This window comes from Zalophus californianus, chromosome 3 (genome assembly GCF_009762305.2).
Source record: "Zalophus californianus isolate mZalCal1 chromosome 3, mZalCal1.pri.v2, whole genome shotgun sequence".
In the NCBI taxonomy this organism is placed as follows: Eukaryota; Metazoa; Chordata; class Mammalia; order Carnivora; family Otariidae; genus Zalophus; species Zalophus californianus.
This window is the reverse complement of record NC_045597.1, coordinates 183,872,239-183,887,432: the sequence shown is the minus strand read 5'-3', so window position 1 is coordinate 183,887,432 and position 15,194 is coordinate 183,872,239. Positions and strand designations below refer to the sequence as shown.

General features: G+C 36.4%; 1 protein-coding gene across 13 annotated transcripts in view; it reads right to left on the bottom strand.

Annotated features, from left to right (window-relative positions):
- Positions 1 to 15,194, bottom strand: part of AGFG1 (ArfGAP with FG repeats 1) — a 79,226-nt gene that overhangs the window by 58,504 nt on the left and 5,528 nt on the right. For all 13 annotated transcript variants that reach the window (XM_027588450.2, XM_027588449.2, XM_027588452.2 and 10 more), the window contains exon 2: positions 1,518 to 1,611. In XM_027588450.2, the coding sequence (XP_027444251.1) occupies positions 1,518 to 1,611 (94 nt within the window). The remainder of the gene's footprint in view (positions 1 to 1,517; positions 1,612 to 15,194) is intronic.

Below are 15,194 nucleotides of genomic sequence, written 5' to 3'. Positions count from 1 at the left end.
AAAAAAATTTCATTAAAAAAAAAGAGAATACCGTATTGACATTTATAATTTTTTAAGAGAGGAGACCTTATGTTAAGTGTTCCTAACCAAAATTAAAAGTTCCTTCAATCTTAGTACTTGGAGACCAGTCTTCACTCAACCTTAGCTACTTCCTGACAGGTACAGAAGTAAAAAACATTAAGTTTTTACTTACTTCTCCAATGGATCCTTTTAAGTTCTACTACTCTGAATTTATCTACTATCATTAGATTTTTAATCTAAGAACAGAATAATGTTTATTTCTGATTCCATATTCTGATGTCCAAAATTTTGCATACTAGGCCAACATTCTAAGAGTGCAACTAAAAGTTTATACTACTGGTCTAATCCCAAACTTTATATATAAATAGTTCAAGTTGTATTTCAACTCGTAAATATATTATTCTATACTTACAGCCATTACAAATCTTCTGCCCTTTCCCCTAGCTTTAGATTTTCCGACATCAGTCCGGAACTTGATTATGCAAAATAATTTTTTCAGCAAAATAGCGTGTTCACTTCTCTATATCATGTATTAAAAATATTTCATAGTTTTTAATTTATACTTCACTGTTTTAGAGCCAAAAACACATGTGCATAACAAGAAGGCAAGCAAGTTTAAGATATTACTCTCAAAATGTTAAGGAAGAAAGATAAGCAAATTGTAAAATGTTTACATATATCTTCTCAGGGTGAAAAGGATGAAAAAAAAATAAAATCTTAAAACAACTTTTTTTCTATTATATCAAAAATATGCAAGCAGAATAGTATAACTTAAGTAGTATTTCCTTTCCATGAAATAATGAAATACTGGTTATTTAATCAATTAGGATGATGGGCTCAATCTTATCCCAAAATGTCCACTTTTATAGTTTTTTCAATTAGATCACCACTCTTACCAACAGCATGGTAAAAACATAGAACTAAAAACAAGAAAGCAAACAAACAGAATGAAATTACTGGAAACCCATTAAAGCAGAATTAGAAGAAAATGCTCCTCTCCAAATTCTTATTGGGTTACCCTTAATGCTGGGCTGCCCCCAGCACTGCCAGCCTCCTTCCTACCCAGCACCTGCTCAAAACAAAGTTCAGCATATAATAAAAAGGCATGAGGGGACCTCAAGTAAAAGCTGATCACACAACGGCCTAACAGAAGTTCACTACAGTACCACAAAGTTAATTCTCTCTCTCTTTTGGCCTTTTAAAGCAAAGACTAACAGTTACTCCAATACTAGATGTCCTCCAAAAATGCCTTTTACGTTCAACGTTGATGAATTTTAGAGATATGTTTCACCTCAGAATAAAGGTATTTATTAGATATTTAGTAGCTATTAATTCTAAGATTCTAAGTACATTATTAAACGACTACATTCTAAAATATCTAAATATGGAATAGAGAGATAACTTTTTACACAGTGAAATTCACCATTCTAAACAACTTATTAAATCTTATTAAAATGACTGCCAACAAAAAAGTTAAAAATTGTAAAAACACTTACTTCATTTCCATGTTTTTGCAGGAATTCAATTTCCTGTTGTGTGAATGTTGTCATGGAGATAGATTTCACCCTGTGTGGTGGATTTAACCCTCTCCTAAAAGATAAAATATTTTACAAATTTACTATTATATACCTTAAAAATTACACATCAATGTAAAACATTTTTAACTAGCACATTTAAACGTGGAACAGTGTTCACTCTATAAAACTAAAAGTATTTAAAAATTATTTTAAACTATTAATCCCCACAATAGATATGTCAAGGTAAGTTAGGTTCACACTAAATACTACATTTAGGGGCTCCTGGGTGGCTCAGGCGTTAAGCGTCTGCCTGCGGCTCAGGTCATGATCCCAGGGTCCTGGGATCGAGCCCCGCATCGGGCTCCCTGCTCCGCAGGAAGCCTACTTCTCCCTCTCCCACTCCCCCTGCTTGTGTTCCCTCTCTCGCGGTGTCTGTCAAATAAATAAAATCTTAAAAAAAAATACATTTAAATATAAATTCAGGTAACTATCTAGTAAGGAACACATAGTACCTGTAACACATGAGCTTCTAGGAAATACAAATATTACTTTCCTGTGTTTCTAGTAGAAGGAGAAGACTATGTAAGGACTCCATGGTAAAGAATTCAAAAAGTAATTAACCACTTAAATATTTTCACATTTCCTAAGAAAATGACAATGATTTGTTAAGTCTGGAGCTATATAAATATTCTAATCAAACAGCCATTACCTTTAAGCTTGAGGCTGATCTGAAAACCGAAAACTAACCCAAGAAAACTAGAAATTATTAACCCAAAAGTCTCACCTCTCCTTCAATTAAAATAAAAATTTATAATAAAGGACATTTCAATCACATCAGAAGGCAGTAAGTGTTCAAGAAGAAACTGAAGAGACATGAGGAATTCGAGAAATACCTGGATACATGATTAAATGCCTTTGAAGTTCTTTTACAACCTTGAAGGCTTTTCTGTATAGATGGCCTTAAGCGAACTTTATATCTATGTTTCTTGATGATGTTTACAATGCACATTAAAAACTGATAGACATGCACTCAGAGAAGAGTAAAAAAAACTATTTACATTTTGTCTAATTATCACAAAGTGGCCTACTCCACCACCCACAAAAATAAGGGTTAAATAATCTATGCAAAGTAACAATCTATGCAAAGCTTCATAAAATTGTTTGAGTCAGGTTCTCTGCCAAAGGCCTCATTTGGAATCCAAGTTCTAGAACAGATTATTAGTACTTTTACATAATTTGTCATAGTCATCTTGCAGTCATCCATGCTGATTGAGAGATTTAACAACGACGTAAAATAATAAATGAACCAAAAGTCTTTTAAAAATAACCTGGAAACATTTCTGAATAATTAAATACGGTGTGTAATAATCCTAGAAATTCACAATATTATAATTCAACAATAAGGGAAATTCAGAATTAACAGAAGGTCCTCAATTATCATATCCCACTCCTCCTCTCTCCCTGACAACTGTCAGAGATAGGCGGAACATCTTCCAAATCATGCTTTGAATTAGGGCAAAGCACTTTATCTGTTTCATTATTCTGAAGACGGAAAACGTTAAGTTGGGTTTTGTTGCTGTTTTGTTTTGTTTAAATTTTAAACTAACTCATTTACTTCTAGATCTTGGTTAAGTTATAAGATACAGAAATAAAGACTGCACAGAAGAAACTGAACACAGCAATTTCATCCTTGTAAAACTTCCAAACTTAACCATGAAAAACAACTACAGAATGAATTATTTTCAAGTTAATTTGCAATCACAAAGTAAGGCTTTAAAAATATCTTCTAGGAGGCACCTTGGTGGCTCAGTTGGTTAAGCATCTGACTCAGGTTTCAGCTCAGGCCCTTATCTTAGGGTTGTGAGATCAAGCCCCAGCCCAGTTCTGCGCTCAGTGGAGTGTCTGCTCGAGATTCTCTCTCTCTCTCCCTCTACCCCTCCACCCACTCACACGTTCTCTCTCTCTCTAAAATAAAATAAATCTATCTTTAAAAATTAATGAAAATAAAAATATCTTCTAAATTTCCAAAAGTGAAAATGTAGGAAAGTCATTATTCATTTAAAGCAGTACACTTTGTTTTCAATTCATTTGTATTCTGAGAACAAGACTAGATTCACCATTTTCAGGGAAGCTTATTAATTTATGATGTGTCTTTACATCTTACCTTGTTCCAAAATAACGTAAGAAGTAATTACCATATTATTCTCTTAAATTTCACTACTCTTCCCTCTAACTTAGCAACTTGATCTTTCCTTATTTCCTAATACCTCCCTTCCTTATTCCAGCCAACCATTTACTTCTCCACCTCCCTTACAGTATCCTTTTAAAAAAGGAAAAGGCAAAGGAATAATTTTCTAATGAGGAAATGTCAAACACTATTACAACAGTGTATGTATGTTTTGGATAAGAAATTTTGGAGCAAAGAATTATGCCCCTAATATTTCTCAGATCATTAAATGAGAAAACCCCAGATTCTTTTTTAGTTATGTTATACAGATGTAATCTCATGAGAACAGTTCAGTGTATAGCTTATTCACTCACAGAGCTCATGGTCCTATGGTATCACAGGGTCTACTTATGCATAGAGAAAGCATTCATATTATTTAAGTAAATGACAATATTTTGAACTTACAAAACAAATACAACCAGAATGAACTCATAACCAAACCATGAAAAGACAGTTTTTCCCACTAAACAAGAACATTTAGGGGCGCATGGGTGGCTCAGTCGTTGAGCGTCTGCCTTCGGCTCAGGTCATGGTCCCAGGGTCCTGGGATCGAGCCCCGCATCGGGCTCCCTGCTCAGCGGGAGGCCTGCTTCTCCCTCCCCCACTCCCCCTGCTTGTGTTCCCTCTCTGGCTGTGTCTCTCTCTCTCAAATAAATAAAATCTTTAAAAAAAAAAAACAAAAACATTTACTATAGGACTTCTGTAAGTGAGCTGACTCGGTGCATTTAAAATAGGACTCAATTGGGCGCCTGGGTGGCTCAGTTGGTTAAGCAACTGCCTTCGGCTCAGGTCATGATCCTGGAGTCCCCGGATCAAGTCCTACATCGGGCTCCCTGCTCAGCAGGGAGTCTGCTTCTCCCTCTGACCCTCTTCCCTCTCGTGCTCTCTATCTCTCATCCTCTCTCTCTCAAATAAATAAATAAAATCTTTACAAAAAATAAAAAATAAAATAAAATAAAATAGGACTCAATTTACACAACTGCAAGATACAATTTTGCCAGGCCACAATAATTACACAAATTACATAACTCCAAGGAAATTTTACATTTGTTCATGTTGCCTTCTCTAACTGCCCTTTTATATCCCATTTACTCAGGCAGATTACCCATACTCTCAATGCAAGGATATACACAGATTTTTCTTTTAGCCTCCAAAAGCTTTATGTAGGTATTACATGCTTATAAAATAATTTGGTTAAAAAAAGTGGTAAATCCAAAGTGAAAATTGATAGTCTCATACCACTACGGTAGGATAAATTCACCAATTTGTATCAAGTCAAGAATCTCATTCATACCTTTTAACCCACTAGTACCCTTTAACAATCTATTCTAAAGGAATCTGAAACACAGCTAACTAATTACGTACAAGATGTTCATTGAACAGGATTCACAACAGGAAAACATCAGGAACACCTCAATATCAAAGAGGAAGTGATTAAATAAATCACAATAACACTGTAAACATTATGCATACTTATGGTTATGTTTTAATTTTTTACGATGAAAATTATACAGTATTCTCAGAACTACATAAAAAGTATCTGCAAAGAAAACAGACAAACTAAATACCCCCAAATGTTAGCAGTTCTTGCATATAAATGAAAGGATAGGATGATTTCTTTCTATTTATAATTTTCCATTCCCTCCAAGTTTTCCACAATGAATATGCATTATTCTATAACAGGAAAAAGAAACAGAAAGAAATAACAGAGAGTCCAACTGACTAGTAGCAGTAGTCAAAAATTTTGGACTTTTAAGTCCTGGCTGTATGGATGTGAATGTCTGGGCTGAAGAATTAGAGAAAGAAAATACGGGAAGGGGAGAACAATCTTCCTTTCTAAGGCTTTCCTTCAGTTTTTCTAAAAAACCTGGAAAGCCTTTCCTCCCAAATATACCCACCAGCATCAACACCTTATCTTCACGTTATTTCTCTAAATCAGGGTTTTCTCAATTTTGGCACTATTGACATTTGGGGCCAGGAGGGGGCTGCTCTGTGCCTTGTAGGATGTAGAGCAGCATCCCCAAAGTCTACCCACTAAATAACCAGTAGCATCCTCAAACCAGTAGGGACAATGAAAAATGTTTCCAGATGCTGCCAAATCTCCCCCAGGGAGCAAAATCCCTCTAGTTGAGAATCACTGCTCTAAATATGCCAAATGTTAATTATCAAGCAAAAGAAATTACTGGAATTCCTTTGGATCTTTACTGAATATAAATCCTACCTAGGTTCAATCTTCTACAAAACACTCTACACATTCACCCCATATACAATAAAAAAAAGTTGAATTTTCCCATAAAGTTATTACTTTCAGAAGAACAGAAAATAGAAATTAACAGTTTTTCTATGAAATGATAAATAACAAAATAAATATACAAGTTTAAAATTTGTATAGTACATATTAAATTTAAATTAGAAAAGACTAAGGAAAGTGTCCACAAAAAATATCCAAACATGGAACTATATGATGTCAAACATGCTTAAAACAAATGCGTAGGCAAAATATAAGTTAATAAGGCCGAACAAAATTAATATTTATAAAGTACCTACATGGCATATTTAATCTCATCCAATTTCTACTTTCAATTGCATAGTAGACCAGAAATTCTGAAAAGTCTCCTCTGCTAAAATATGAGAGATACTCTGTAAGTTACAAACCAAAATAAACAAAAAAAATCCTAACTGTTAACATATTGTTGAGCTTTCTAAAAAGTAAAGGAAATCTCTAATGATCCCCTCCCAAAAGGAAAAAAAAGACAAAAAAAATTAAAAACTGAGCTGAAACCAGAAGAGTGATACATGTTATATCCAAAATTTAGTACTTCTCAGAAGGCAAATACCAACCAACAATAGTGAAGACAAGATGAAAGAGCTGAACATGAGATTAAACCTAAAGATCCTGGATGAGAAATAAAGCTGCTTCAGGCTGTAGTATCCCTGGGTCCCACCAGAATACGCAAATCCTCTCAGAAGGAATGCACTTTCAATCTATGCTACCAGGATTTGGAAAAATTAGGTTCAATAAATCATCACACAACAACAAAACACGACACTGAGCTTGTCAGCAGAAACATCTTTAGACCCACCTCTCCCAAAGACTTTAGATATTGGAGTGATCAAATACAAAATAGAAAATATAGTTCACAGGAAACATTGTAACAAATAAAAGAGGGCATAAAAATAAACAAGATATATGTAGTAATCACAATAACCATGCAACTTTAAAAATCCGAACTTTTAGAAATGAAAAATTATAAATGTGGAAATTAAAAACTCAACAAAGCAGGTAAAGAGTAGATTAGACACACCAAAAAAGAAAATTGGTGAATTAGAAGATAGAAAAAACAATCCAGAAAGCAGCACAGACTAAGGAGACAGAAAAGACAAAAGGAAGAAAAAAAGAGTATTAGAAGGTCTAACATATCTAATCAACAGTCTTTAAAGATTTAGTATTTTGAGGGGCGCCTGGGTGGCTCAGTCGTTAAGCGTCTGCCTTCAGCTCAGATCGTGATCCTAGGGTCCTGGGATCGAGCCCCATGTCGGGCTCCATGGTCGGCCGGGAAGCCTGCTTCTCCCTCTCCTGCTCCCCCTGCTTGTGTTCCCTCTCCCGCTGTGTCTCTCTCTGTCAAATAAATAAAATCTTTAAAAAAAAAAAAAAAAAGATTTATTATTTTGAGAGAAAGAGAGTGGGAGTGGGGAGTGGGGAAGGGCAGAGGGAGACAATCTCCAGCAGACCCCACTGAGGGCTGGATCTCACTACCCTGAGATCATGACCTGAGCTGAAAACCAAGAGTCTGACACTCAACCTGACTGAGCCACCCAGGTGCCCTCTAATCAACACTCTTACTTTTGAGAGTGCAAATGAAAAAAAAATGAAGAGGTGATATTTGAAGAGATCATGGCTGAGATTTTTTGGATCAAGTGAAACACATGCATCTACAGATACAGGAATTACAGCTTATCAAAAACAAGATAAATAAAATCCACACTTAGAAACATTTTGTTCAAACTTCAAAAACAGAACAATCTTAAAAGCAGTCAGAAAGAAAAGACCAAGAAAACAAAATCTGACTAAAAGTAGACTTCTCAATGGAAACCAAAAGATAACACATTATCTTTAAGTAGTAAGAAAAAATAACAGTTGTGAACCCAGCAAAACTATCTCTGAAAGTATAAGATCAAAATAATATTTTCAGATAAACAAAAACCAAGAGTTTACCCCAGGAGATCCTCACTAAAGAAATAGATTGTAGAAGAAAAATGACCCCAGGAAGGTCCTGAAATGCAAAGAGGTAAGGAAAGAAACTGGTAAACATGTTTAAGTAAATTTAAACAAATATCATCTAATTTTAAAATGTCCAATTTGTGAGGAAGAACGGGGACTAATTTAACATCTCACCAACAGTAGCCCTTAAGTGAGGATACTTTGTATTTTTAAAGACCTTGTATTATTAAGATTAAAATACTGATTAACTCTAGAATGTCAATATGGAGGATAAAATTTCAATGATGACCATGAAGGTACATGGAATTTACAGCTTCCAAACCAGGATAAAGGGAAAATCAAATAAAAACAAAAAACTGTCATTTTGGGGGAAATAAAATTAAACACACAATTTACATACGACCTAGCAATCCCACTCTTAGTTTTTACCCAAGTGAAATGAAAACTTATGTTCACCCAAAAATTTGTATATAAATATTTGCAGCAGTTCTATTCATATGAATCAAAAACTAGAAACCCAACTGTCTTTCAAATGGGAAATGGATAAATTCACAAACAATGGAATACTAACTACTCAGTACTAAGAAGAAATGAACTATTGGAATATGCAACTAACTTGGATTAATCTTGAAGATACTATGCTGAGTGAAGAAGGCAATCCGAAAAGGTTACATACTTAAGATAGAATTTTCATGACATTCTCAGAAAGAAAAACTATAGTGTTGAGAGAACTAAAGGTAGTTGGCAGGAGTTAGGAACAGATAAGGGTTAATTTAAGAGAAGTCTTCAGGGGTGGTAGAACAGTTCCATGTTCTGATTGTGGTGGCAGTTACACGAATCCATACACATTAAGACTCATACAGCTGTATACCAAGAAAGTTAATATTGATGTAGGTTAACTTAAGAAATAAAACACTATAGTCTTGATTCTGTTACTAGTCACAGTAACCACAATTTTCACACTAAATTTTTTCTCATTAGTGGACCTACCCTTCTCCTCTACCTACGAAGTTTGATCAATTAACTGAATGAAATCTAATCAAAACTGAATTCTTTATCTAGTTATTTCAAAGGTGTATTCGTGGAAGCTGGTGCCACTTCCCTTTTTTTGCTAAGTCTAGTCTAGCTGTCATGTGAATTCAATGTTTATAAAACATTTTACTGTAATGACATTAGTCATAACTATTGGATGAAAGTGTTGGACAAGGAAGCCACATTATTTTCATAGTGCCAATACTGAACTACCACCCATTCCAGATCCTAAAATACACATTTTAAGTCTCCAATTTAGTGCAAAAAAAAAAAAAAATTAAATAATGACTCACTTAATAACAACAGTATTGCTATTTTAAAAGCATGTTTGCCAGTTAATTGGTTTCAAGAAGTTCCAAACTCACCTACTGGTAGAGCCCAATATGTTTTCACAGTATAATTAAGTCATATGCAGATCCCCAGGCACTTTAGTTTTAAGGACCACCACCCAGGTATGACTGTAACCAGATGGTGTGACTCATTCCATATGTCCACCAGTATGCTGCTCTTAACCATGCCTCAAACAATCTTGCAAATAACCATTTGTTCAACTCAAATAAGGATGTGTGCTAGGTGAATAAGAAGGCTTGTTTAGTTTTATTCACTGTTTTTCTCCTGCTGGGAGAGAAGCTGGTTAAAATATTTTAATAGACTGTGGAAATTTATGTGGTTGCTAATCTTGACATAAAGTAATAAAGGTAATCTGACATTTAGATCTATACCAATCCTAGTTATTTTGTAAAAATATTACATATAAATAATGTTTAATTATATACTTAAAATCTACAACAGATGGAAGATGCCTTTAACAGGACATCAAGATTTTAAACCTATTGACGTCAAGGCGCTATATGTACAGGATAGTCCAAAATATTAGTGTATCCAGAACCCAACTTTAAAATACTGAAAACACACACACACGATGTAAACCACATCTGTTATTTCTGTGGGTTTTTTCTGTTCATTTGTTTTTCTGAAAGTCACAAATACTACACTGTAAAGTCCTTGTAACACTTGGGGGAAACATCTAAAAAATAATACTCAAATAACAATTTAAACCTAATTAAGATATTCCAGTTAAATGTGCCCCCCAAAAAAGAGGGGGCGCCTGGGTAGCTCAGTTAAGCTTCCAACTATTGATTTTGGCCCAGGTTATGATCTCAGGGTCGTGAGACTGAGCCGCCCCCACCCCATCAAGCTCCAGGCTCCACACTGGGTGGGGAGCCTGCTTAAGATTCCCTCTCTCGGGGCGCCTGGGTGGCTCAGTTGGTTGGGCAACCGCCTTCGGCTCAGGTCATGATCCTGGAGTCTCGGGATCGAGTCCCGCATCGGGCTCCCTGCTCAGCGGGGAGTCTGCTTCTCCCTCTGACCCTCTCATGCTCTCTATCTCTATCTCATTCTCTCAAATAAATAAATAAAATCTTTAAAGATTCCCTCTCTCCCTCTTCCTGTCCCTCTCTCTCTCTTCCTGTCCCTCTCTCTTTGCCCCTCCCTCTCCACCCATCCTGCGCATGCTCACTCTCTCAAAAAAAAAAAGCAGACAAAACCCAAGAATGTCTTCACAAACCTCTCCAAACCTCACTGAAATGAAAGCAAAGGAATAAAAAGGCATTAATCCACAGAGACAGAGAGGCAGAGAATAAGGGAGGAGGCCAAAAGCATTGGTGGCTCCGTCAGTTGGGCGGCTGCCTTCAAGCTCAGGTCCTGATTCCTGGGATCAAGTCCCACATCGGGCTCCCTGCTCAGCGGAGAGCCTGCTTCTCCCTCTGCTTCTGCCTGCTGCTCACCCTGCTTGTGCTCTCTCTCACTATCTCTCTGTGTCAAATAAATAAATAAAATCTTTAAAAAATAATAATAACAACAAAATTTGGAAGATAAAAAGTGAATATACGAGCAATAACTGACTTTGCAGAGTAAAGAAAAGCAAAACAGAAGCTCCTTCAGAGAAAAGCCAACTAGAAGCTGCTTCCTACTACAGAACCTCTGAAAGATTCACGAAAGAAATTAAGAGGCAGGTTAGGGGGATTTACATAGGGTCAAAAGTACACTCCCAGTTCCCCTACAACCGAAGACTACCCCTACCAGGCCCTAGGCAGAAGTCTGAATGAAAACTTAATCTGCAGAGATTATCCAAATAGACTCTGGACTCAAGCATAGTGAAGGACTGTTATTAGGTACCCCTAAGTCTAGTCTAGCAGTCATGTGAATTCAATGTTTATAAAACATTTTACTGTAACGACATTAGTCATAACTATTGGATAAAAGTGTTCGACAAGTAAGCCACATCAAGGAATTAACTGAGACTCTACCTGCTGAATGATAGATTATGTACCCCTAGTCTCCTCCCTCAGGATCCTAGAAAAATGGCAGCCAGGCTTTTTTAGTCAACAAGAAAGAATATTGGAGAAAATATCTCTGAACTTAAAAAAAAGAAAAGAAAACATGACTTCCAAACCAATGAGTCCGAAAGAACGGCTACAATACTCCCAAAGAGGGAGGGGGAAAATGGGGCACAAAGAATCAGTAATAAGAATAGCATCAGAGGGTGCTGGGTGGCTCAGTCATTTAAGGGTCTGATTCTTGGTTTTGGCCTAGGTCGTGATCCCAGGGTCCTGGGATGGAGCCCCAACTCGGGCTTTGCACTCAGCATGGAGTCCACTTGAGATTCTCTCCCTCTCCCCCTGACCCCCACGATGCTCTTGCACTCTCTGTCTCTCAAATAAATAAATCCTTAAAAAAAAAAAAAAATAGCATCAGACTTCCCAACATCAATACTGAGGGTGTGAAGATAATTAAGCACTGCCTTAAAACCTCAAGGATAAAGTATTTCCACCCTTATGAATGGGGACGACTATCAATTTAAAAATGAGGGCAGAATGAGACATTTACAGCCATACACCTCTCAAAACGATCTCCCACTGGCCTTTAATCAGGAGGCTAAGGGAGAGGTTGGGTCCTGGAAAGAGAGGGTCCAACACAGGTTAGGCATGAAAAGAATTTCAGTCCCAGGATGACCACTGCATAGCAGGTCTGGAGAGCAGCATTTGCAGACTAGAAGATGACAAAAGTACCCAGAAAAGATTTATCAATTTAAAACAAAAATAAAAAGGTACCTGATGTGTTTGACCATATTGAAAGAAGTTTTATGCCTCAGATAGAGACTATTTATTTGGGGATATATTAATGATACATACATGAAAAAGCAAATGAAGAGAACTATACAAGTACAAACTTCAGGGGGGAAAAGGTTTTACAAGTAAGAAATAATAATAGTAATTTACTGTACGACTCGGCTGAGAACTATATATATATACTTGCAATAAGGCAAACACTGACTAGTGATTTAACCAACAACTGTGATAACATTATACAGAAGAGGTAGAGACAGTAGGTGGAAAAGGAGAAGGAAGTGTTAAGGGGACCAAATCCTTGTACAGAAGCCAATATATAAAGCCAAAACTGAAAAATTTTTTTAAATAGCTCTAAGTGTGGGGCGCCTGGGTGGCTCAGATGGTTAAGCGTCTGCCTTCGGCTCAGGTCATGATCCCGGGGTCCTGGGATCGAGTCCCGCATCGGGCTCCCCGCTCAGCGGGAAGCCTGCTTCTCCCTCTGCCTCTCTCTCTCTCTCCCTCTCTCTGTCTCTGCCTCTCATGAATAAATAAATAAAAAAATCTTTAAAAAAAAAAATAGCTCTAAGTGTGTTAGCTAGAAATACTAAGGTAAACATAGAAGGAGGGCATACACAAGAGTTGACAGTCACTATCTAAGGCAATCAGAAATGGAGGAAGGGAACAGGTGACTATTGTTCATTTAAAGCCTTTGCTTTTTTAAATTATGTGCATGTATTCTTTTGACAAAAATTAAAACTGAATTAAAAATTGAGCATAAACAAGAATGGATATAAAACAGTTCTTGCTCTTCAAAACTAAATTTAACTGACATACACTTACAGATTGTTATCTTTGATGAAAAAGTTTGAGGAATTTTTCTAAAATTTCCAAGGAATCAAGTCTCTTTACTAGACACCAAAGATCTTTTTTGTAGAAGTACCTACTGAACACAACTGTTCCAAATTAGAGCCACCAAGATTCAATGAGTAAGAGATAAAGCTTTGAAGACAAGAGAGTTTTCACATCTTCCCATATTCTTAGTACCACTGATTTTAATTCTCCCCATCAAAGAGCTTGCAGAGTCTAACAAAAAATGGGGGAAGAACAAGAATTTTTAGAATCTTGACAATGACAAGAAAAATTCCTCTCTTCCTTTTGTAAACATGCATGTTTCTCTGTAACTTCCATACACTTGTCTCCTATCTCCCCCTAGAGAATATATCTATTACCTCTTCCACATACAGGCCTTAAAATTACCCAGAGGTAGTGACCGTATGTACAGCTCTCCCACATCCACTAGTCTTTCCTTCTTTAAGCTAACAACATTTCTGGCTCCTGCAAATGTTCTTCTCATATATAGTTTTAAGTCTCCTTATCATCCTGGTAAAATTCCTTAGAGTATGCTGCAGTTAATATACCTCTTAAAAGAAGCAACCAGAATAAAGGCAAGGTGTAATTATGACTCTCCTCCCTCTAAAACAGCATGGTACCAATCAAAAAGAGACATCTTACTCAGGAGTCTCTGAAAAAAATATGTTCTAACTTAAAAAATAAATAAATAAATCCTATCATTCCTCATATTTCGAACAATTCAAACAAGTTTCCCATCCTTACTGTAACGTAAGTTAATGAATTTCATTATCACACCCAATCAGGGGTCTTTAAGGCAAAGAGCTCTCATGTGTGGGCCTATAAAGGATGTCACAAGGAACCTGCTATTAATTAAGTACCCAAAGTTATGAATGATTTCCCTTTTTCTATATACATTAGAGAATCCATGATGGGTATTCCTAACCAATTATCACTCTGACTATATGAAGTGGGAAATGCAGGGGCACATGGGTGGCTCAGTTGGTTAAGTGACTGCCTTTGGCTCAGGTCATGATTCTGGAGTGCCAGGATGAAGTCCCACATCTGGCTCCCTGCTCAGCAGGGAGTCTGCTTCTCCCTCTGACCCTCCCCCTTCTCGTGCTCTCTCTCCCTCTCTCATTCTCTCACTCAAATTAAAAAAAAAAAAAAATGAAGTGGGAAATGCATTAATCAGGGGGAAAATAGGAAGGGTAACACCACCTAGTCCTGAATATCTCCATAGGAATTTCTCAAGAATATGAGCATTATGCATGTTGTATAGAAAAGAGTGAAAATATGATGTCACCATACCACACATGCTTAAAAGTTTTCCCAGGACAAGAAGATGTTCATAGCACTACAGAAGAGTCCCTCTTAATCAATTTGCAAGATGAATCCATTTTCTCCTCCCTGACGAAAAACCTACAGCAAATCCCTACTGCACAACAAACATAGCTAGGAAGCCACTCTCTCCTGCTCCTTCCAACTGAGTTTTATGTTTATCAAGAGTTGTTTAATATAATAACCTGGTAATACAGTTGGCATAATATTTAGGAAATATATAGTTGAAGTGAATATTTTGTAAAATACACAAGTGAGAACTGTTTCCACAAAAACGAAGTATTTTAGAGACAACTAAATTCAATTACCATGAAAAGCTGTTACTTAACTGTAGAAAAGAATTGTAAAAGACTGAAAGATCTAGAACAATCCAGCACTCAACTTATTTTTTTTTCTAAGATTTTATTCATCTATTTGACAGAGAGAGACACAGTGAAAGAGGGAACACAAGCAGGGAGAGTGGGAGAGGGAGAAGCAGGCTTCCTGTGGAGCAGGGAGCCCGGGCGGGGCTCGATCCCAGGACCCTGAGATCATGACCTGAGCCGAAGGTAGATGTTTAAAGACTGAGCCACCCAGGCGCCCTGCAAGCAACTGACTTTAAAAAGTAACTTAGAATTCTAAACACTGTAAACACAATGAGAGTCTGGGTTATATAAAAGGGACAAAGAATCTAACCAGCGGAACCACTCTCAAAGAAAAGTACTAGGTGTTACATTAAAACACTGGCAAATTAACAATTATGTTAAAATAAAAAACCTAAGTATATAAAAACATACATATATATGCATACATACATAATTGACTTTTAAATCTGATCACTATCTTATTTTTATCATTGTTATGTTAATCACCATACATTACATCATTAGTTTTTG